The 24338-nt window shown below is 41.3% G+C and overlaps 1 protein-coding gene across 1 annotated transcript in view; it reads right to left on the reverse strand.

Moving 5' to 3' along the window:
* The window catches only part of LOC109214324 (adenylate isopentenyltransferase 5, chloroplastic-like), a 20440-nt gene extending 10089 nt beyond the window's left edge, over nucleotides 1-10351 (reverse strand). Inside the window, exon 1 of the mRNA XM_019378237.1 lies at nucleotides 10254-10351. Within this exon, the coding sequence (XP_019233782.1) occupies nucleotides 10254-10351 (98 nt within the window). The remainder of the gene's footprint in view (nucleotides 1-10253) is intronic.
* Nucleotides 10352-24338: the final 13987 nt, after the last annotated feature.

Consider the following 24338-nt stretch of genomic DNA (forward strand, 5'->3'; position numbering starts at 1 on the left):
GATATAGCTTCAGTGAAAGTGCAGTGGAGAGGTCGGCCCGTGGGGGAGGCTACCTGGGAGACCGAGCGGGAGATGTGGAGCAGAGATCCTCACCTATTTGAGGCTTCAGGTATGTTTCTTGACTCGTTCGAGAACGAACGTTTGTTTTAGTTGGGGAGGATGTGCCGACCCGGCCGGTCGTCTCATGAGTTACCGGTCCTCTTAATGCTTTGTTCATCTGTGTTTTGAGGCATTGGGTTGGTTGGATTGAATCCGGGTTGGTTTTGGAGAGGTTTGAGACACTTGGTCTCTTTTAAGAAAGATTAAGTTGGAAAAGTCAACCGGATGTTGACTTATGGGTTAGAGGGCTCGGATGTGAGTTCCGATGGTTCGGTTAGCTTCGGGAGGTGATTTGTGACTTAGGAGCGTGATCGGAATGGGTTTTGGAGGTCCAGAGTAGAATTAGGCTTGAATTGGCGAAGTTGATATTTTGGCAATTTCCGGCTGATAGGTGAGATTTTGATCCAGGGGTCAGAATGAAATTCCGAGAGTTGCAATAGCTTCCTTATGTCATTTGGGATGTTTGTGTAAAATTTTAGGTCATTTGGACGTGGTTTGGTAGGGTTTTTGATCGAAAGCGTATTTCGGAAGATTTTAGAAACTTAGGCTTGAATTTGATGTGATTTGGTAGATTTGATGTTGTCTGAGGTGTCTTGATGATTGGAACAAGTTTGAATAAGGTATTGGGTTATGTTTGTGCCTTTGTTTGAGGTCCCGAGGGCCTCGGGTGAGTTTCGGGTAGTCATTCGGATCATATTTGGAGTTTGAAAGTTGCCGAAATTGCAGGTTCAGTGTTGCAGAAAAATTGCCCTTCGCGATCGCGTAGGGTGTATCGCGATCGCGTAGAAGGATTGAGGAAGGCCAGGAAATAAGTCTTCGCATTTGCGAGAGGGTCTTCACGTTCGCATAAGGTTGGTAAGCAGTGCATCGCGTTCGCGAGAGGGGACTCGCGATCGCGTAGAGTAATTTGGGTCTGAGGGGTTCAAGGTCAGTTGTTCATCGCGTTCGCGTAGGTGTTATCGCCTTCGCGAATGTTTGGGTAGAGGAAGCATCGCGTTCGCGATGGGTGTCACGCGTTCGTGTAGAGGAAAAAATGTGGTCAACGCGAGTTTGTGCTTCGCGAACGCGAGGGTTTGACCGCGTTCGCGAAGAAGGGAAGTCAGACATGGGCAGAATGTTTTTAATTCGTTTCATCCGCGATTTTGGGGCTCATTTCCTCCATAGTTGGTCATTTTGGGAGCTTTTTGAAGGAGATTAAAGAGGGAATCAAGGGAAAACGTTTGGAGGTAAGAATTTTGGACCTAAAACTCGATTCTATTGTGAAATCCACCTAGAAATCATGGAAACTTAAGCTAAAAATGGAAGAACTAGGGCTTGGAATTTTGGACTTTTGATTTGGGATTTGAAGGGTCATTTGTGGACGGATTTTGATGTTCTTGGTATGTATGAACTCGTGTGGAGATAAGGAACCTATTGGTATAAAAATTTGTGAGTTTCGAGAAGTGGGCCCAGGGCTCGGGTTTTGTTAATTTAGGGATTTTTGGTATTTTTTGATTGTTTTCGCTTGGGTTTTGTTCCCTTAGCATATTGTGACGTTCTCGTTTTGATTTTGGATAGATTCGACGCACGTGGAGGCCAATTTGAAGGTCAAGGGCGTCGCGAGCTAGAGATTTAGCTGGTTCGGGGTGAGTAATGCTTGTAAATGATGTTCTGAGGGTTTGAAACCCCGGATTGGGCATCGTAGTACTATGTGAGGTGAGGCACACGCTCGATGACGAGCGTGGGGTCGTTTACTGTTAGGGATTTGAACTTGGTCCGTCCCAATTTATGATTTTACCGCGTATTTGATTTAAAACTATTTGTTATCATTGTTTATTGGGCTGAATGCCATATTTGGGCTTCGTGCCAACTATTTGGACCCTTCGGGGCTTTTATTTGATATTTCCTCACTGTTTGGACTTACCATTGAACTTAGTCATATTAAATTCCACTGTTTTACTACTCAGCCATTTTCTTTACTCAGTTTTTGTGATCTAAATGATATTTTAAATGATTGTTTTGGCTGAGAAACATTGTTTTACGATTTCCCGAGGGGCTTGTGATGATTTTGACTGGGTAAGGCCGAGGGCCTATATTGTGAGGAGATACTGATACCAATTGGAGGCCGAGGGCCTAGATTTGATGCCACGAGATGGCTTGCTATTGCGCTTGGGCCGTAAGGGGCCCCTCCAGGAGTCTGCACACCCCTAGTGAGCGCGGGTACCCATTGTGATGTGAGATTGAGCCCGAGGGGCTGTTACTATTGTAAGCTGTTTCCCGAGGGGCGGATGTGGTGTTACTGTGCCCGAGGGGCGAACTTTTATTTGTTTACTTTATCATAATTATCTATCAATTACCTGTTTACTGGTTTAAAGAGCATTTTTCCTGATTCTTACTGGTTTTCCTGATTATAAATGATTTTACTGCTTCATTATAGACTGTCTTGTGCTTTACGTGATTTCTTACTTTTAGTCATTATTTATATTCGTTACTCACTGAGTTGGAGTACTCACTTTACTCCCTGCACCTGTGTGCAGATTCAGGCATAGCTGGTTCCGCTCCGGAGTGTTGATTTCCTCCAGTTCCAGGCGGGCTTCTTCCGAGATTACGAGGTAGTTGTTGACGTCCGCTGCCCCATGTCTATATTTCTCTATCATTCATGTTTCTTACCAAACAATTGTAGTAGTTTATGACTTTAGCAGACTGTATTGTGGATCATAGATTCTCGTGACTTGTGACACCCTGGTTAGGGCTGTGTTAGGTTGGATTTTCCGTATTTTTATTGATATTTCCGCCATTCAGTGTGAGTAAATCATGTTTTAGACTATTATGTGTTGGTTAACTGTTTTAAAAGACGAATTGGGTTAAACTGGCTGGCCTTGTCTTCACGAGAAGTGCCATCACGACCGGGTTCGGGGTTAGGGTCGTGACAGTCAGGCAAGCCAACACCATATTACTAGCAAATTCTCATTTTAATATTTTCGAATCATTTCTTCTAAACATTTAAACAATGGATAATAAACTTCATTGGATAAATATGATGTCTTTACAAAATTTATTTACTGAATAATCCTGAAACCATCCAAGAACCCGGTGTCACAAGTGCATAAGCAATTACTAGAAAATCTAATAAAGTACAATAGCTGTCCGTAATACAAACTTGGACAGAAAATAAATATAATACACTGAAAGAGACTCTGCTAGCTGCGGGTCATCTCGAGAGATGCAGCTCACCTAAGTCTTCGTATCATCCATGCTGCTGCGCCCATTAGGCCACTAGAGGTACATGTGCATGTGCAACTAAAATGCACATCAAGTGTAGCATGAGTAAAAAAACAATGTGTACCCAGTAAGTATCCCGCCTAATCTTGAAGAAGTAGTGACGAGAGGTCGACTTCGACACTTAATAATGGTCCAATAATATCATTACAGTACATAAGTGAATAAGTATGAAACAGGGCAATTATATGTAATAAGCATGTATAAAACACATAGTAACATCCCCCTTCTTTTTTATTTTACTCAAGTTTTCAGCTAGCAAGTTCCCTCTATAACTGGAGCACATATATAGATATGGTTGATTTCATTAAAGAAGTTGTCATAATTCAAAACAGGGAAAAATCCCCCAAGGTTCACTGGCTTCTAACCAAATGTCACGCACGATTCCATGACAATAGTGTGTGTGTGTGTGTGTGTGTGTGTATATATATAGGAAATGCCGAGGCGTACGTCCCGATCCAACATAAAAGTAAAATGTGCACTGCCGAGGATCGAACGGCGCGAGCCATAGATGCATCTATTAACCTGTCGAGGCGATCGGCCCGCTCCCATGAGAGTAGTAGAAGTAAATACCCCGCTCTTGAATCATACGTGCGACGCGGTCAGATTTAGATTTAAGGAATTTCCCCGCTCGCGAATCATATATGCGACGCGGTCAAATATAGATTTAAGGAATTTTCCCGCTCGCGAATCATACATGCGATACGGTAAGATTTCCTCAATTCTTTTGAAAGTACTAAGTTTAATGGAAGCACTTAAATTCTTAAATTCCTCAATAAAAATACCTTTCAACATAGTTATTACGCAACTCAAATCTTATTTCTACTCAAGGCAAACAATAACATCAATCAACAACAATATCAACAAAGCATGATGTAACCTAGGACTACCCGGACATAGGCATAATAGTAGCTACGCACGGATTCTCGTCACATCGTGCGTACATAGCCCCCACAAATAGAAGCACATATCCAATTAATTCACCTATGGGGACAATTCCGTCTTACAAGGTTAGAAAGGAGACTCACCTCGCTCCGAAGTTACATAACCGACATTCCACGCCCTTCCGATGACTCAAATTGATGCCAATGCTCCCAAAACTTGACGTGGATGATGAAAACCCCCCACTTGAAGCTCTCCAAAAATCGTCCAACCAAGAGAGAATCGGAGAAAATGGGCCAAATCCCGTCTTTTAAAGAAACCTCATTGCCTCCAGCCTTTTCGCACCTGCGGTGCATAGGCCGCTTCTGCGGCGCATGTGCCGCTTCTGCGGTCCCGGGCTCAAGTCCAAATTCCGATTCTGCGGTCTCCTCAGCGCAAATGTGCACCTGTATCTGCGGGCACCTGCGCCCTAGGCTACCTTTCCCATTCTCGCACCTGCGATACTTTACCGCATCTGCGACCTCGCAGGTGCAGACAACCATTCGCACCTACCGTCACTGCCCTTCTTTGCCCAAACCGCACCTGCGACCAATTTCTCGCTTCTGCGATCACGCACCTGCGATCAAACTTGCGCAGGTGCGATTACACCAGAACTAGTGCACTTCACCCATTCCTTGTGTTCCATTTTCAATCTGTTAACAACCCGGATTCCACCCGAGGCCCCCAGGACCCCGTCCTATCATACCAACCAGTCCCAAAACATAATGCAGACCTGCTCGAGGCCTCAAATCACGTCAAATAATGCTAAAATCACAAATCACACCATTTCAAACTTGATGAACTTTAGAACTTTGAACTTCTTCATTCGATGCCGAAACCTATCAAATCACCTCCAATTGACCTCAAATTTTGCACACAAGTCATATTTGACATTACATACCTACTCCAATTTCTGGAATCGGAATTCGACCCCGATATCAAAAGTCCACTTCCGGTCAAACTTCTCAAAAACCTTCAAATTTCTAACTTTAGCCAAATGGCTCCAAAATGACGTATGCACCTCCAAATCAACTTCCAATCGCGCTCCCAATACCAGAATCACCATACGAAGCTATTCCCAGACGCAGAATCCCAAACGAACATCGATAACATTGAAATGCACTTCAACCCGAACTTATGAAATTCTTTCAAAATGCTAACTTACATAATAGGCGCCGAAACGCTCTCGGGTCATCCAAAACCCGATCTGGACATGCGCCCTAGTCCAAAATCATCATACAAATCTGATGGACCCTTCAATTCCCGATTCCGAGGTTGTTTACTCAAAAAACCCAATCTTAGTCAATTCTTCCAACTTAACGCTTTCGAAATAAGCATTTCTTTCCAAATCAACTCCAAAAATTCCCGAAATTCAATTTCGATCATGCGTACAAGTCATAATACCTGAAGTGAAGCTGCTCATGGCCTCAAACCGCCGAAGAATGCGCTAGAGCTCAAAATGACCGATCGAGTCGTTACAGGCGGCTAGGGTTTGCTAATGGATTTGGGGAAGATGAGAAATAGGGGAAGGTTAATTGGTCTCTAGGGTTTTTTGGGGAGAGTTCGGACGGTTATAAGATCTGGGGAGGTTAGTTTAGGACCGTTAGATTATAGGGGATCAACGGTTGGGATCAAAAGGGGGAAAAACGAGGTCGTTTTGGGCGCGTAAAGGCTGGACCGGGTAGGAAAGCTGGATTGGACGAGATTTAGGGGCGAATTTGGGCCACTGAAATTGTTTTTGGCCCAAATATAAGCAAAACCCATCATACTCCTTAATTCTTTTTCCCCTTTTTAAATAAAAATCCTAATCAAATTAATTAAGAACCTAAATTAATTCCTAAACCAAATATATTTCTAAAAATTACTTAATTTAAACCTAATGAAAGGAAATTAATGATTTAAAATTAAAAGCTAAGAATAAAATGACCATGGTATTTTTTGAGATTTTCATTTAATAAAGCACCTAGTAAATGTAATTAAATCCTAAAAATGCAAATACACCTAAAATGCTATGCAATGAATATTCTAGACATTTTTGGTATTTTCTTATAATTTTAAAATATTAAATACGCAACTAAATGTAAACAATAATTAACAAGAAATTCTATAAAAATATAATTAAAACGAATCTATTTTTGTGAATTTTGTAGGAGTATTTTTCGGGCAAAAATCACGTGGTCACAGCTGCCCCTCTTTGCTCAGAAACATAAAGAGTTTTCGGGCAAAGATAAAGTGAGCAATTATGAGCGATTTTTGCCCGTTTGGATACTCCATGGGAAGTACTTTGCAAAGTTTGACCGGACCTTGCTTCGGAGGTTGCCTACATATCCTTGGCTATAAAGGAATCAGGTCAGTGTAGTTTTGGAAATTTTGGTAGCTGGGACTATCGAGAAACTGTGATTTCACTGCTGTTGCTGTTGTTACTGCTTGCTGACCCCCTTATTACACCAAAAATAAAAAATGCAAAGAAACTAAACAGGCCTATCAGCCATGAGTTACAAGATTCCTATCTATAAGTCTTCTGAAACTTGATCTTGAGTCTTGGCTGGTTCTTCAAGAAGACTCTAATCTGAATTGATGCTTGCTAGCTGCAAGTGCTAGTTCACTCTTCTACGGCTTTTCTGATCAAAACGGAACATGCAATGCTCGTGACTTTAGTCATGCCTTGAGAAGTCCACATTTTTTCATCTGCTTCTGCATTTTGGATTCACTTCTTTTCTTTTCTTTTTTTTTTCATTCTGGATTAAGACTTCTTCTTTTGGTCATCTCGAACCCTGTGCCTCGAGGTATAACCTACTCTGGCACCAAAACAAAGAAACGAACGAAATGTTTTTGCCCCAGTTTTCACTAGGAAAATATTCATGAGTTATTTGTAACAAAAACTCTATACTACTTCATTACTGAAAGCAATAAAGTCGGGATTGGTGTACCCCCGAGACCATGATGTTGGAAAAGCAACTAGTGAGTGGAGACCCTATGTCTAAAATAAGATCAACTAGGGAGTGGAGACCCTATGTCTAAAATAAGATCAACTAGGGAGTGGAGACCCTATGTTGGAAAAGCGACTAGGGAATGGAGACCCTATGTCTAAAATAAAATCAACTAGGGAGTGGAGACCCTATGTTGGAAAAGTGACTAGGGAGTGGAGACTCTCTGTCTAAAATAAAATCAACTAGGGAGTGGAGACCCAATGTTGGAAAAGCGACTAGGGAGTGGAGACCCTATGTCTAACATAACTACAACTAGGGAGTGGAGACCCTATGTTGGAAAATAAGACTAGGGAGTGGAGACCCTATGTCTAAAATAAAAATCAGCTAGGGAGTGGAGACCCTATGTTGGAAAAGAGACTAGGGACTGGAGACCCTATGTCTGAAATAAACATCAACTAGGGAGTGGAGACACTATATTGGAAAAGAGACAAGGGAGTGGACACCCTATGTGTTAGAGACTGTGCGTCCACCAGACTGTATAGAGAACCGGGTTCTCTATGTGTTTCCTCTGAAAGTACTGATGAACCAAACTGTATGCGATCTGGTCCTGTATCAGTTTGGTATAGTGTTAAGTTTTTTTGAGACCACCGATTAGTAGAGTACCTGGTCCTTTATGGGGTTCTGCTGTAAATGCTAGTAAAGCTGTATGTAAATAAGGCCGAGGATTTTTACGTGGAAAAATCCCATACAAGGGGATCAAAAAACCACGACCTACACCTGTAGGCTTTTAACTTCACCAACTTGCAATCTCCCTACTACAAGCCACTTTACAATGATCCTATTGCAAAGACTTCAACTAACTTGTGATGCTCTCATCACAAGCCACTCTATAACTATCCTAGTTACAAAGAATTTGACTAACTTGTGGTATTTCAACCACAAGCCACTTTGTCACACTATGGTTACAAAGGCTTTTGACTAACTTGTGATGTTTCTACCACAAGCCACTTTGTCACACTACGGTCACAAAGGCTTTTGCTTATGACTATCCCTAGTCACAGCATAAACTCAGAAGTTTACGAATTTTGGTTTGTTCCTAAGACAACGCTTCTAAGAAAGCAAACTAGGAATTACAATGAAGAACACATAACAAAGACTCAACAACCTAAGGACTTAAGATGTCTTCGATCTTGGATCAGGTCCTTGAGGTTGAAGCAGCTTTGTTCTTGAGAGAGGTTCTTGAACACTTGAGAGAATATTTTCCTTTTCTGATTTTGCAAGTGTTGAACCAGAATCTTGTCCCTTGCATGAGGTTTATACTACACAAGACATTACCTTAGTGATGTCAATTCACAATGGTGATGTCCAATCTAAATGGGAAGTGACTGTTGCACTGTCTGCAGAACTGTTACGTGTACAGTTGCAGGCAGTCACTTTCTGCAGTTGCTTTCCAACTGTACTGTTGACTTATACTTCTGTCAGGGGAACACTAAGATATCAGGTTCCTAATATGGTTCATGTGAACCTAAAGCACACTGCCCAGATTATCTTGAGTCGATTAACCTGGATGATTGTACCAGGCTAGCTTCAGGTCCTTTATCTGGTTCTCTCATGAAGTAAGTTGTTTTACCTTCCTTGATGGTATTTATACTTGTGTTACATCACTTAAAATGATGTAAGCAAGGTAGGTAAAAAGCCTTTCATAGAAAGTTGACTGCCGCACTATTCTTGTGCAGTAGCGTGTGCAGGTAGTAACTTTCATGCTGGAGAGTTGACTTCATACAGTCTCCTCGGGAACTGGTAGGGACCTGTTTCCTCAGTTGTTCCTTCCACTCTGAAGAGTTGAGTTATATCCTACGCTGGATCCCAATCTGGAGTTTTGTGATCTCAAGGTTTTGTAGATGTATAACAGGTTCCGTATCTGGTTTTGGATGGTAAGTTTATTAGATCATCAAAACATAAAGTAAAGTACCTATGCCCAAGGTACTTGTAACCTATCAATTTCCCCTTTTTGATGACGATAAACTTAGAATTGGTATTCCTCCTGAGAACCAGATCTCCACATTGTTCCCCCTACAAATCAGCCATATTCCTCATGAGAACCGAACCTAAGGAACTGATCACAACTGGTTCCTCAAGACTATTTGGCAAATCATCAAAACTCAAAGTACCATAGCTTATCAATTTCCTCCTTTTTGATGAATGACAAACCCAGAATTATTTCCCCTGAGAATCAGGTTCCTTATCTGCACTGATCACATCCGGTTCGTACCCAGTATGTTGAGAACGTTTGTCATCATCAAAACATGACATAGAGTAACTTAGATCAGTTTCTCCCTTTTTGATGATGACAAACCTAAAATTATTATTCCTCTTGAGAACCATATTCCTCACATGCTTCCCTATAGATCAGACCTATAATCAACTTGTTTTCAGCACGTTCCCCTGCGAGGCAGAGCCATCAGCAACACGTTCCCCCTGCGAAGCAGATCCATCTGTCATGCACAACACACATATCAATTCGATTCTGTTCCTCCCCCATGTGAACACCTATATTACTTCCCCCTTTTGGCATCATCGAAAAGAATAACAGAAGAAGTACCACCAAAAAGAAGTTCAGTAACATTAACTCAGGCCACTTGGGCAATACAGCATAAACAATAACAAGAACAACTAGTGAATGTCAGTGCCCAAAATAGAGTGATTGCCCATAGTTGAGTAATTATGATAAAAACACAGTAGCTTCAACAATATATAATATGACAATTTAAACAACTGAAGTACCAATGTCATCAAATATAGGGATCAAAAGAAGGTAAGAATTCAAAGGAATTGGGAAAGAGTGAAGGACATGGATCACTGGGTAGGAAGAAAAGTAAGAGGCTAAGGCTTTGATGAGCTTGTCCATTCGTTCATTTACTCCCCTTTGATCAATGATCATCTGCTCTCTCAGTTCCTCCACCTGTTTCCTCAATCTTTCGTTTTCACCCTTCAACTTAGCATTATTCTATTCTGCCAAGGGTCCTCGAGGACCAGGTTCTCAACCTATCTGAGTAGGTTGAATCATCAATCAGATCACCAAGAATCTCCACAAGTTTCGTCTCATCAAGAACAGACTCAGTACCATGCACATATAGCATCATAGTATCACGTAAAACATAGAAGTTTTTACTTTTTCTTTAGAAACATTGGGACTTGGAGGAACAAAGAGGTGATTCTATCTTTGGAACTCAACAATGTTGAGAAGTTCCTCCTTTTTTCAGCAATATTAGAGTCAACACTCTGCCTTACAGCACCTTTTCAGACTTTAACGTCTTCTCCCTCCAAACCTAATGGCTTAATCTTTTGCTTCTGTAAGGAACCAGGTTCCTCACTTACACTACCCTTTCTATCCCTGAGCAACCATGTCTCCCTCTTCTTCTTCTCAATCTGTTTACCCTTATCATCTGCTGCATCTTTCTCAGCCAACTTTCCTTGTTTTTTTTAAATTCTTTCTTACAGGAAAAGATTTCATTTCATTCTCTAATCACATCAGCAGCTCACACCACTTCACCATCAATCAGCCTACTTTTCATCAATCTTTTTTACTGATCGATAGTTCGTTTATACACAGAATTCAAGGAGAAAAAGATCATCATTAAAATTAACTTCATGAGAAGGACTTGAGGGATCGGGTCCCTCATTCAGTCCTCATATTCACCAATTTCTCCATTCTTCAACATTTCTATGAATCCAATCACAACTTCAGCCTCACGCTCTAGAATATTAGATCTACCCTGTTCCCTTTCAGTTACACTTCCATCAAAATCTACCAAAGACTTCTTGGGGTTATGATTTTGATGGAGTTAGTTTTTTTTAGAAAGTGAGAGAGTTGGGTTTAGCTCTGGCATATTTGGAAAGAAGGATTACTTTGAGACAAGGTTGATTCTGGTTTTAAAGAAAAGACTCGGTCTTATCTGGGTGTAAGATAGAGAAGTTCCCTTTTTGTGGCAACGGGTCAGTTTAGAAAAGGTTTAACATTTTGGACTTCAAAAGTTAGGAGGAGAGGCAGGAGAAAGGCAGAAACAAATTGATGACATGACACTTCAGCAGCTTAAAAAGGCATATAAGTATTGAAGAGACTACTAACCTGAGTCACGGGAACCAGGTTCCGTGACTGTTTTTGAAAATTTTGAGCAGGGACTCCTAGAAGTGCAATGTCACTCTTACTTGTTTTTGTCCTGAGACTGCCATATGTGTATACCTGTAACAGTATAGATTTGAGTTAGCTGTTGCCGAAAAATACTTTTTAGCATTGTACATTTCCTTCTTAACATAGCCAATCATCGAGGGACCAGGTTCCTCTGTGCCATTTTGGAGATTCTAATGCTTCTCCTTCATCCTTCTGCTTGACTGGACTCATCAAATCAGTCTTTCCATTGGCTATATCTATAGCTTTACCAGGAGCATTTGTGAATTCTCCATCTTCATCTGCTTGGTTTTGTGACCCTTTTTCCATCATTGTTGAGGACAAAACATTTGCATCCAAAGGCTCTCGGGTAGGTCAACTTGGCTTTTCTCCCATTGAGCAGTTCATAGAGAGACTTCTTGAGGAGGGACCTGATCATGCATTTGTTAATCAAGTAGCAAACAGTGTTGACTGCTTTAGCCTATGAACCAGGTCCTCCATAACCAACTTGTTCAACAAGTAGAAACTCACATGCCTAGTCATCTTCACCATAATTCAGCATCATCATTCATTAAGGACACTTAGGCATGTTAGATCACAACCATGTCGTGACTTAAAATCAGCAGTGTAGATATTCTTGTATCTTTTGGCTACAAGCACCACCTCACTAGTCACAAGATTTGTGACTGTGCATATCTTGGACAAGAATTCCACTTTATTTTACACATTGTGTCCTTTTGTTGCAGCCTTGTAGGCTTTGTTTTAAGAGGAATATTCCAGAAAGATTCCTTCATCACTCTTGGCATCAAATTTACCAGGCTGATCCTTTCCATTGTAGAGAACATAGCATTTGTACCCAAATATTCTTAGGTGAGTTAGCTTGGGTTTCCTTCCAGTCAGCAACTCATAGGGGGTTTTGTTCGGGAGAGGTTTGATCATGCGCCTCTCTTCACTCATGCTCAGTATTCCCATAGGAATTGCATGCTCCGTGTTCTTTGAACTTTGAATTTGATAGACCATGGACCAGGTCCTTGTTCATCAATATCTCCAGAAGTGGGAAAACTTGTATCCCCCCAATCCTTTATGCCAAGTCTTCGAATCATTATCAACTGCATTCAAGCAGCTCATATCTCCAGCTTAGACACAAACTTCTATCTTGTTTTTCTTCCCCATACCTAGAATGTACCCCTTCTTTCCATTTTCCAAATGGTACATCCCTTCCTTGCAGGGCTTTCATTGAGAGAAAATCCATGGAATTTCCAGTCATGTGCTTTGAGCATCTACTGTCCATGATCCATTACAATCCGCTTCCTTCCACTGTTCCCTGCACATCTAAATTATGGGTTAGATTTAGGAACCCAAACTAGTTTGGGTCCCTTGTTATGATAGAAGGGATGGATAAGGGCTTTTCTAGTCCATGCAGGCAGCATTGGTTTCTTGCGAGCGGTACCTGGTCCCCTGTTAGTAGTCACTTTGTCAGTAAGCACTTTGTTTTTCTGATCAGATTGAGCCCTGGCCTGACAATTTTCTTTGAAGTGCCCATTGTTCCCACAGTGGGTACACAGCCAGTTATCAGGAACTGTGACGTACTTGCTGTGAGGGTTGTAAGGAGTTTTCTCCTTTTGGAACCCGATTCCCAGCCTGTTTCCACTATTTTTGAAGTACATGGCAGTGACAGCATCTGAGGACCAGGTCCGCTTGAGAGATTTCTCAAGGTCACTTTTTACTCTCTTCAATTCAGCTTGAAGCTGCTTATTTTTCTCGAGTTCACCACATATCCTAGTTCTAGAAGCTTTCAACTCATTTTCAAGCCTAATGTGTTCCTTACTGGCTATCTCCTTTCCTTTTCCAGTTTTTCAGGTTTTAACTTAGTCCAAGGTTTTACTTTCCCTTAGGTCTGTAATTTCTGCCAAAAGATCATTCTTTTCTTTTATGAAATTTTTAATGGTTTTCTTATGGTCAGTAACTACAGCCACTAAGTCGACTCTAGTTTGTTCAGATTCTGCTAACTCTAGTCCCTATCCTCCACAAAACTGTGAAAGGAATTGATTAATACGTTAGCTAAAGACATGAGTTTTCTTGGAGAATAGGATTTCAGATTTCTCTAAACATCCCTGAAATTTACCTCTTTGTTGTCTTCGTCTTCATCATCATCTGGTTGTGCCATCAACGCAAAGGTTGAGTCATATCAGCTGGTCTTTTTCTCTTGAAGTTCTTGGAGAATTCTTGCTTCAAGAGAGGACAATTTTTCATGAGGTGTCCAGCCTTTCCGCACTTGTAACAAAGATCATTGTTTTTTAATCTGTTAGAGCTGTCCCTTTCTAGCACATCTCCATCTCTTCTGACCATCTTCAGAAACCTTTTGATTAAGTAAGCCATGTAACTGTCTATACATGCTAAAGGAACAAAGCCCACGCGAAAGTTATCAAATTAAATCAAAATTCCCGAAATTGGCCAAACTCGACCCCCGGGCCCACCTCTCGGAACCCGATAAAAATCACAACACTAGAATCCTTATCCTCTCACGAGTCCATACATACCAAATTTACCAAAATCTAACTTCGTTTGACCCCTTAATCACCCAATTTTAACTCTCAAGTTCCAAGCCCTAATTCCCCTTTTTTACCCTTAAGTCCCACAAATTCCAAGCTTAATCTACTAAAAATCACCATAGAATCGAGTATTAAGTTCAAGAATCTTACCTCAACAAGTTTCCCCTTGATTCCCTCTTCAAAACCCTCCAAAAGCTTCAATCCCGACTTCAAAATGGTGGAATGGGCCAAATTTTGCGGAGGGGAACTTATATACTTTCTGCCCTAGGGATTCCGCACATGTGGTCAAATCAACCGCATTTGCGGTTTTCACTTAATTCCCAGGACCGCATCTGCACCCAGGCACAGCACCTGCGATCCTGTAGATGCGGCCAACACACTGCACCTGCGGTTCTTCTCCTGATGGCCAAACCCCACATCTGCGGTCTACATATCGCATCTGCGACCTCGCACCTGCGGCCCCCAATCCGCAGGTGCGGAATGACAGAAGCAGCAAAAATCACAAGCATCAAGTAAATGCCAATCCTTCCGTCAACCACCCAAATTCATCCGAGGCCCTCGGGACCTCAACCAAACATACCAACAAGTCACATATCATCATTCAAACTTATACCAACCTTCGGAACACTCAAAACAACATCGAAACACCAAATCACCCTCGGATTCAAGCCTAAGGATTTCCAAACTTCTGAATTCCATAAACGATGCCAAAACCTATCAAACCTCATCCGAATGACCCAAAATTTTGCACACACGTCGCAAATGATACTACGGACCTTCTCCAATTTTCGGAATTCCATTCCGACCCCGATATCAAGATTTCCACTGCCGACCGTAAAATGCCAAATTTCCAATTTTGCCAATTCAAGCATAAATCTACCACGGACCTCCAAATTATATTCCAAACACGCTCCTAAGTCCAAAATCACCTAACGGAGCTATCCGAACCATCAGACTTCTCATCCGAGATCTTCTACACATAAGTCAACTTCCGGTTGACTTTTCCAACTTAAGTTTCCAAATAGAGACTCAGTATAAAAGAAGAGTGAAAATAGTATTTTTATAAAACAAGCCCCCCGGGCAAAGTATCACTCATATATAGCCCCTCGGGCAAGCCTCTCCGTCACTCGTGGCTCAACTTTCATCAATCAGCACTCAAACTCAGCACTCACGCTCAATAGGTATCTTATATTAACCGTTGTGGCATGCAGCCCGATCCATAAATATATAGTTGGCTGCGCTCACTGGGGGTGTGCAGACTCCGGAGGGGCTCCTACAGCCCAAGCGCTATATCGCTGCCGCGTGCAGCCCGATCCAACATATCGGTGCGGCGTGCAAATCGATCTAATGTATAATATTGAATTTCCATATATTACAATATATAATTTTATGTATATTATTAGGTATACTATACTATATATAATATAATATAATATATTTATATATATAATATTATATATATATATATAATATATATATTAATGGCGTGCAGCCCGATCCCTAACTATCCTCACAATTCGGCCCTCGGCCTCACTCACTCATAACCCTCACAAGCCACTCGGGCATTTCAGTACAAACTCAGGGAACTCAACCTAAAACAACTTTCATATATTAAAAATAGAGTGATGAAAAAGATTAAATAATAAACAGGTATAAACCATGACTGAGGATAATGCTTTCTATCAAAAATAATGTGAGGATAACAGTAAAATACCCCTAAGGGTCCAAACAGTACGGCACAAGGCCCCAAACATAGAATTCAGCCCAAGTTAACAGAATCATTTCTAAAACACATAGATATTATATAGAGTTTATCAAAATATGCAACTCTACAGTTGCCTCGGGACGGAGCAACACAATCCCTACTGGTGAACGCCCACACGTCCGTCACCTAGCATGTGCTTCTCCTCATTTATCAAAATAGTACGAAATTCTAGGGTTTCATACCCTTAGGTCTAGATTTACAATCGTTACTTACCTCAAACCGGACAAAAATCTACACTGCGATGCCCTTGCCGCTCGACTCGGGCCTCAAATCGCCCCGAATCTATCCAAAATCAGAATCATATCATTAATACATGCTAAAGGAACAAAGCCCATGCGAAAATTATCAAGTTAAATCCAAATTCCTGAAATTAGCCAAACCCGACCCTCGGGCCCACGTCTCGGAATCCGAATAAAGTTTGCTTGAAAGAGGGGCCTAAAGGATTTGCTGGAGGTGGATCTAAGTTCATCGGAGTATTTGGTGGATACTCTAACTGAGGGGAGGATGGATTGTGCATGGTGGTAAAAACGAACAAGGGAAGACTAGTGGTGATATGGGAAAGTTAGTGAGAGGGAGGAGATTCTCTCTCTAATCCATTGTGCCGGTTGCTCTTGAAAAATACCAATACCAAGTACCCATGTACTTCTCACAAGGCAATATCATTAAAAATAGCACCACCGTTTTGATAATAATAGGGGCAAAATTAGCTACTAAAAAACAACAAATTTGCAACCGTCAAATCAATTAGAAATCGGTCGGAAATCAGTTTTTCCGACGAATTTTTGACTGAAAAGTGTCAGTCAGAAAACACGTGGTCGCAATATATTTGCAATACAATCAGTCAAAAATTTACGACAAATTCAGTCGCAAACTGAAAAATACAGGGACATTTGACTTTAAGCCATTTGCGATCGAATTTGTCGCTAAATTTGCAATTGATTCTGTCGCTGACCAGAATTAAAAAAATACAAATTAAAAAATTTGTCTGATTCCCTTGGAAAATTAAATAATAAAATTAATTTTTAATTAATTATTCTGCCTGAAATAGTCGTACATATTGAGTATTAATTACTTTAAAAAATCAAAAATTCTCAATTTGCGACTCAATCAGTCGCAAATCTAGGTGATTTCTTGTGAAATTTGCGACTGATTCAGTCGCAAATCTGGGCAAATTTTTAGCAGAATTCTATTGTATTTTTAATTACACCACCTGCCAAATAAAACAGCCAACCAAACACCTAACAACCAACCAAATATCTAACAACCAACAAAACACCTAGTATAACAATCCAAATCCAATATTTACTACAAAACGAACATTAATATTTATAACAATTCAACCAACTATCAAACAACATAAGTTAAACATGTCTCTAACATCAACTCGAAAACATTGAAATAGCCTAGTCAGACTAAGTGTCCCCCTCAGACTCGGACTCAGGCTCTATTGCAGCTTGACTGCCTTTCTTGTTTTTGGTTCTTGATAATTTTTGGATCAAAGCCTGAGTTGCTTGAAATTCTTGCGACATTTGATCCACTTTTTGATGCATAGCTTCCATGGTGGTTGACTAGAGGATGGTTGTACTCCAATCCCGTAGACTTGACCTTTATTTATTATTTTCACGAGAATTAAAGAAAAAAAGTAAAAGAAGTAAGAAAACAAACATGCAACTTTCAAATTAATACTAAAATGGATAATTGTTGTAACGACCTGACCGACCGTTTTGAGCTCTAGCGCGTCGTTCGGTGGTTTGAGGCTTTGAGTAGCTTCACTTCATGTTTTATGACTTGTACACGTAGTTGGAATCGAGTCTCGGGAAGGTTAGAGTTGATTCGGATGGAAAATTCTAATTTCGGATGCTTTAAGTTGGAAGAATTAACTAATGTTTGACTTTTCAGTAAACGATCTCGGAATCGGGATTTGAAGTTTCCAATAGGATCATATGATGATTTTGGACCTGGGCGTATGTTCGAGTTGAGTATCGGGTGGTCCAGAAGCATTTCGGCGCTTATTATGGAAGGTTGGCATCCTGAAGGTTTAAAAATTTCTTCAGTTTGGTTTGAAGTAGGCTTTGGTTTATCGATGTCCGTTTGGGGTTACGAGCCCTGGAATAGGTTCGTATTGAGATTTTTTACTTATGCGCAAAGTTTTGCGTCATTCCATAATGTTTTGATATGATTTAGACCCGTTCGTCAAAGTTTAAAAGTTTGAAAGTTTAAAGAAAGGTTTCGACCATCGATCCATGAATGTGATGTTATTTGTGGCATTTCGAGCCTTTGGGTAAGTTTGTATAAGGCATTGGTACTTGGTAGTGTGATTGGATGGTGTCCCGGGGGCCCCAAGTGCGAATCGGATTGAAAACGGATCGAGTTTGGACTTGGGAGAAGTGCTGAGGCAGCTAGGATCCGGTGCAATCGCACCTGCGTTGAGAGGGCCGCAGGTGCGGCGTTGTGGTCGCAGAAGCGATATTTGGACTGAGCTGGGATGGCCGTAGATGCGAGGACATTTCAGCATCTACGAGCCCACAGAGGTGAAGAATGCTCCGCAGAAGCAGAAATCAAGCTTGACAGCTGAGGTCGCAGAAGCGAAAGGTCTCCGCATGTTCGAGTGTGCAGGAGCGTGGGGTTGACTGTAGAAGTGGTCGCGCAGGAGCAAAATGTGGTCTGCGGAAGTGGATTTGCTTGGCTTGGAGAGAACTGCAACTGCGATGGATTTTTCTGCAGGTGCGGCTAGTGATCCGCTGGTGCGAAAGTCGCTCGGCAATGGTGCTTTTAAACCGAGACTTAGCTCTCATTTCTCTCATTTTCTCTTGGGTTGGCCGAAGTTGAGGAGCTATTTTGAGGGGTTTGTCGTCGAGCAACTTGAGGTAAGTGATTCCCACCTATTGCAAGTTAAATACTTGGATTATATATAGATTTTAACATGTAAATTTATGGAAATTAGTAGAAATTTTAAGATTTTGAAGAAAAAAAATAGAAATTGGTATTTTTGGACTTTTACCACGAAATTGGACATGGAGTTAGGAATAAATTATATATTTGAGTGACGGTGTTATGGGTAAAGTATATCTTCGAAAACTTTCGGAATTCGGGCACGTGGGCCCGAGGGTTGACTTTATTGACTGTTCGAGCGGAGTTGGAAATTTTTGTAAATTAGTTCATTGTGATGTTGGGGGTATATTTTTATTGGTTTTCATGGTTGTTTGACTAGTTCGGATCGATGGGCTTTCGGTTTGAGGTGTTAGAGAGGTTTTGGAGGCAGCTGTGGAACTTTTGAGCGAGCTAAGTCTCATGTCTAACATTGTGAGGGGTAAACCACCCCCTAGGTGATGTAAATGTTATGTGCTACTAGTTGTAGGTGTTGCGTGCATACGAGGTGACGAGAGTCCATACGTAGCTAAAGAATGTTTATGTCCAGGTAGACTTAGGACTTTATCACGTAATATTTGAATTAATTGAACTCCTTTTGCTAGCTTAAATAATTGAATTTATAAGGGAATTTGAATTTTATATNTATATATATATATATATATATATATATATATATATATATATATATATATATATATATATATATATATATATATATATATTACGCCGAGTTTTTTTTACTACCTTGAGTTATTGATAAATTATTTAAGAAAGGGTAAAGTTTATATTCGCTTTGTGCTCATGTACTGTATTGTAAGCATGCGTCTCGTAATTCGATGATTTCCTTCCTTTCTTGTGGAGCGGACCGAACGCCTCGGCAGTATAATAGATGCATTTATGGTTCTTGCCACTCGACCCTCGGCAGTGTACAAATTATTCTGGATCGGGCTGAACGACCTCGGCATAATCGTGCGTTATATCGCTAGAAGTCTGAATATTCACTAGATTATCCTTCCACTGATGCCCGGCAATTTATATGGTATTTTCTTATTCATTTGATATTGGTACTTGATCATCTGAGCTGTTGAGATAGAATACGAGCTTGAGAAATCTGTATCTTTAAAATAAATATTCAGAAGGTTGTGTAACTTACGGTTTACCCCATTATCATTATTGTGCTTCATATCTACTTATGATTTATCTTATTATTTAATTGGACCTTTGGTAAGTCTCGATATCGACCCCTCGTCACTACTTCTCCGGGGTTAGGCTAGATACTTACTGGGTACTCGTTGATTTACGTACTCATGCTGCACTTCTGCACTAAATGTGCAGGGTCTGACAGGTTTATTTGGTGGCAACTCATGAGGAGACTTTATGGTGAGCTTCATTCCAGGCTACGTATCGCAGCGCACAGAGTCCCCATCATATTATTTATTTTTCCCTGTCTTATTTACATTCCAAGCGGATGTCGTATTATTATTGTACTCCTTACTAAATGCTCATGCACTTGTAACACCGGGTTTTGGGATACTCTAGTGGTTGTTTATGGTTTAACTTGATATTGTCATCTATTATTTTATATCTTACTCATATTTTAACTATTCATGATTTTTAAACATATTGAATCCTTTACTTAATAAGACTCATGATTTTAAAAATAATAACATGAATAAATGAATTGATAGTTCACCATTTGCTTGCCTAACGGCAACGTTAGGCTCCGTCACAATCTATATAGGGAAATTGGGTCATGACAGCTTAGTATCAGAGCTCTAGGTTCAGTTAGGTATCACGAGTCATGAGCGAGTCTAGTAGAGTCTTGAGGATCGGTACGGACACGTCTATACTTATCTTTGAGAGGCTACAAGGCTGTTAGGAGCACTTCCCATCTTGATTCCTCGTCGTGCGATTTGATTTTCGTTGAAGCTTATGCCTCCATTTCCTTCCTACCCATTCTTATACAATGTTGAGCACTTGTTATCAATTGGGCATCAAGGAGTTGTACTGGTATTGCAGACGTGGTGCAGGATGTTTCTCCCTGCGTATTCGGGCATGCTATTATCATCGCCTTGCGGAAGGGTGTTCTGTTCTTTCTGCTCAGTATCTGTATTTCCCATGGTTTCGAGGCTATGCACGGGTTATTATGATGTTCATGCATTATTATCACACAGTGCTGGTGTAACGGTAGGGTGCTTGTTTATGTGTCAAGGTAGTGAATGACTTGAAAGGAGGATTTCTCAATACATGATTTAGAGGTTCGACATTTAATTCCAGTGGAGGCTTAGAGTTGGTAGCAATTTGTTTGTTCAAGTGCTATAGAGATGGGTTTTGATTTGAGGCAGCATTTGGGCAGCGAAGGATGAGGAAGGACATGGTGGGAGGTGTCTCGCGGTGATTGAACTGCCAGCAGGTCAAGTATAAACAGTAAAGGTCGAGAAGTTGCTTAGGGAGATGGGTTAACCGAAGTGGGAGTGGCAGAGTAGCGTATAGATTATGTGGTAGGATAGCCACGTGCCTTGAGAGAGTTTAGGGCGATTTGGGAACTGTGGTGGAAAGTGATTTGGTTATGCATCTTATTGGGATGGTGGCTACTGCGCTGAGGAAGATTGAATATGGTAGAGAGGAGTTTGTTTGAACTGAAGAGGGGTGTGAAGGCTTGATTATCATTTTTGGATGCAACTTGACTTCGAGTTTGGAATATATTGTCGGATTTTCAGTTGATGTCAATGGGGAATGAACATACTAGTACAGCTAGTGGACGGGCATAGGCTCAAGAAGGTTCACTGAGTTCGTGGTAGTTGTACCCAGTGCAGCGTCGTTGGAAGAAGTCTGTATGGAAATCCACAGGTGGGTTATCTCCTGTGAGCAGGTTAGCGATTGCGTGATTTTGATGAAGTTTATACGAAGAGTTCTACTTACTACCCAATACAAGGTCAAATGTGCGATTGTGGCGGATAATTCGGAATGTTCATGAAAATCTTGATAAGAGACTACAAGAAAATTGGCGGGTTGACGGTGCGAGATCATGGTAATTGAGAAGGAGAAATATTTGTGGGTTCTACATTATGTGATGGTAGCTTAAAGCTAAGTGGGGGAGCCCACCGTCTACGATTGGATTGCGTAGTTGTCTGCTTGTGTTATTCTAGTTATCGGTGCATTGGGGGTCATTTATGACTAAGAAAAGAAAACATCAGGGGCAATTCGAGCAAAGGACTTGATGAACGTGTGATATATTTCGCCTTAACGACTCATGTACATGTTATGGGAAGACTCAGAGTTTATGCTTCTTGTGAATGTGATGTATAGGTAAAAGAATTCATCTGATTGCTTCTTTTGGAGTGTTCATAAGCTAGCGGAGCATTGGAGTTGGATTATATTCAGGACCAGGTCAGAGCGGGTGACTCTCAATAATGGTTCCAGTAGGTTCAAGAATTAAAGTGCAGTGTCTAAGGATTTTGGGTATGTTGTGTAGTGAAGGATCGAGTTTTTGCATTGGATTATGAAAAGGGACTTGGAGCATTTCTATGTAAGCGCCGAGAGTCTGCGGTGCGATGTTAGAGTTATGGAAGAAAAAACTTCGAACTCGTAGAGGATCTTTCATAATGGGTGTACCAATTTGAGATGCTATTGTGCATGTAAGGAGGGTATGAGATGGTTCACGGGTATTAAGACAATGTGATCTCATGAATTGTGTCACTCGGGATGAGTGTTGTTGAGTTTCGTTATGTTTTGGACGAAGCTATTATTATTTCTAAGGCTAGTCAAGAGTAAATTGGAAGAAGTTGGGTCGGTTAGTAATGGTTTGAATCAGCATGATTGTGGCAATGATCAGTTCCTTGGGCGTGTTAAGTTATACAGGTGGTTTGTGGTTGTACATACGAGCTTGAAAGCCACCATAATTTGCTTGATTTGGGAGGTATTCGATTCCTATGGCCTTTTTGTGTAAATGGATTTCGGGAAAGTTATGGCGGGTTTGATCGCGACTTGAGGTTTGTATTTTTTGTGGTTTGGTAATTCAGTTGCTTGTTGCATTGGTTCTTCTAAAATGAGTTAAGTGGAAGGTTTCTAGCCAATAAAGTGTTTATTTTATCAGTAGTTCAAGGGTTATGATGAATTCTTGTACTCTCGCGTAGCGGCATGATAGGTACAGTGAGCGGCATGAGAAGTGGAAGTTGAGGATCAAGGTTGCGGCTCGGTGTTGATAAGAAATTCACGAGCTCGGATGAGCCGGGAAGAGTTTAGATGATCAGAGTAAGCTGGCATTATCCTAGTGTCGCCTGAGAATGGTGTTTTGTGGAAGGAGCATTGTGTATTGATTTGCACATTCTTCAATTGCTTTACAGAATTAGTACGGTTGGTGGTATAGAGGTGAAGACTTTGCTACCTGGTGCGGAAGGTTATGGAAGCGTACCTCACGGGAGAAGTGTATATGCGTGCATGTTAGTCACTTGATGGTTATAGATTGGAACCAAGTATGGAGATTCTGGCACTAGCGCTAATATAAGAGTTTATGCCTGAAAGGCGCTCTAGTCATCTGGTTGTGGACTCTGGGAGTTTGGTCCAAGTGGACGGCTGCTCGCGTGTGTCAAGATTAGGGCCATTATGGATCCTTGAAAGGTTGTTGACCCATTATGGTATGATCAGAATCGGCTTGAGGTCCGTTGGTGGGTCTAATGTGAATGTGTGCTCTACGTCAGGTCGGATGTGTTCATTCGTCGTAGCATTGCTTACGGAGGAGTCTTCGGGCGTTGGATGTTATTTCCGTCATCAGTTATTCCATGTAATACTCTATTGTGCCAGGTGGGTTGTGAGACGGCTTGATTATTCGCACTTGTGCTGTGACCCCGGGTAGCTTGTGATGTGTGCGAGCAAGATGGCTCTCGAGATGTAAGTTATTTATTTTACCTTAGTTGTGCTTGAGTTTTTGTAGCGTATGGCGCTATCCGTCTCCCTAGCGTGCTTGTGATCGATGTTCGCGCATTTCGTAAGTATAAGCATTTCGGCTTAGTGGGTGTTTCCTTATTGATTGTTACATATGGAGCGGGTGGCACGCCTCCATGGATATGTTACTTGGATCGGGTGTCACGCTGCCACAGTTATGTCGTATGGATCGGGTTGCACACCGCAACAGTGTCATGTTTGGATCGGGTTGCACGCCGCAACAGTGAGATGTTAAGCACGATTCCTTATATGCATTTTGTGTGTCTTGTTTCTCGTCTCTGAGTAAGGTTCATAGCATTTGATGGCCGCTTTATTGGTTACGCGGGCTAGGTAGTTCTTTTCTAGAGTTTGAGGTGGCTTATTGCCTAAGCAGCTTGTACTGGGTAAGACGAGGTTATTGGACTTGTGATCAGTTCGGCCGGAGTTATGCAGAATGTATTAAATAGCAAATAGCGTTATTTAGTTCAAAGTGGGGTAATGGTTCTTGTCAGGGGGAGAGACTCCGTGACTTGTTGATTTGGCAGGTGGTTATGAGTTTCTACACATCTCGTCCGTCGTGGAGGTATTGCGAGAGTTGGAACGGGGCTTATATGTGTTATGAGGTATATTGCTGGCACCAGATTCGTGAAATTACAGCTATTGCAGTCGGGGAATGTTATTATGGTCAAGCGACTTATGTGGTGCATGGTGTGATTTCAGTAGAGGTGCACGATCATGTTTTGGAACAGCGGCTAGTGATCGATGTGGTGTTCGTATGTTAGAATCGGATCTCGTGGAGAATTCCGAATGTTGGAATTTGGTTCTAAGGCTTGTTAGCTAAGGCTATAGGG

The sequence above is a fragment of the Nicotiana attenuata genome, unplaced genomic scaffold, assembly GCF_001879085.1.
Source record: "Nicotiana attenuata strain UT unplaced genomic scaffold, NIATTr2, whole genome shotgun sequence".
Taxonomy (NCBI): domain Eukaryota; kingdom Viridiplantae; phylum Streptophyta; class Magnoliopsida; order Solanales; family Solanaceae; genus Nicotiana; species Nicotiana attenuata.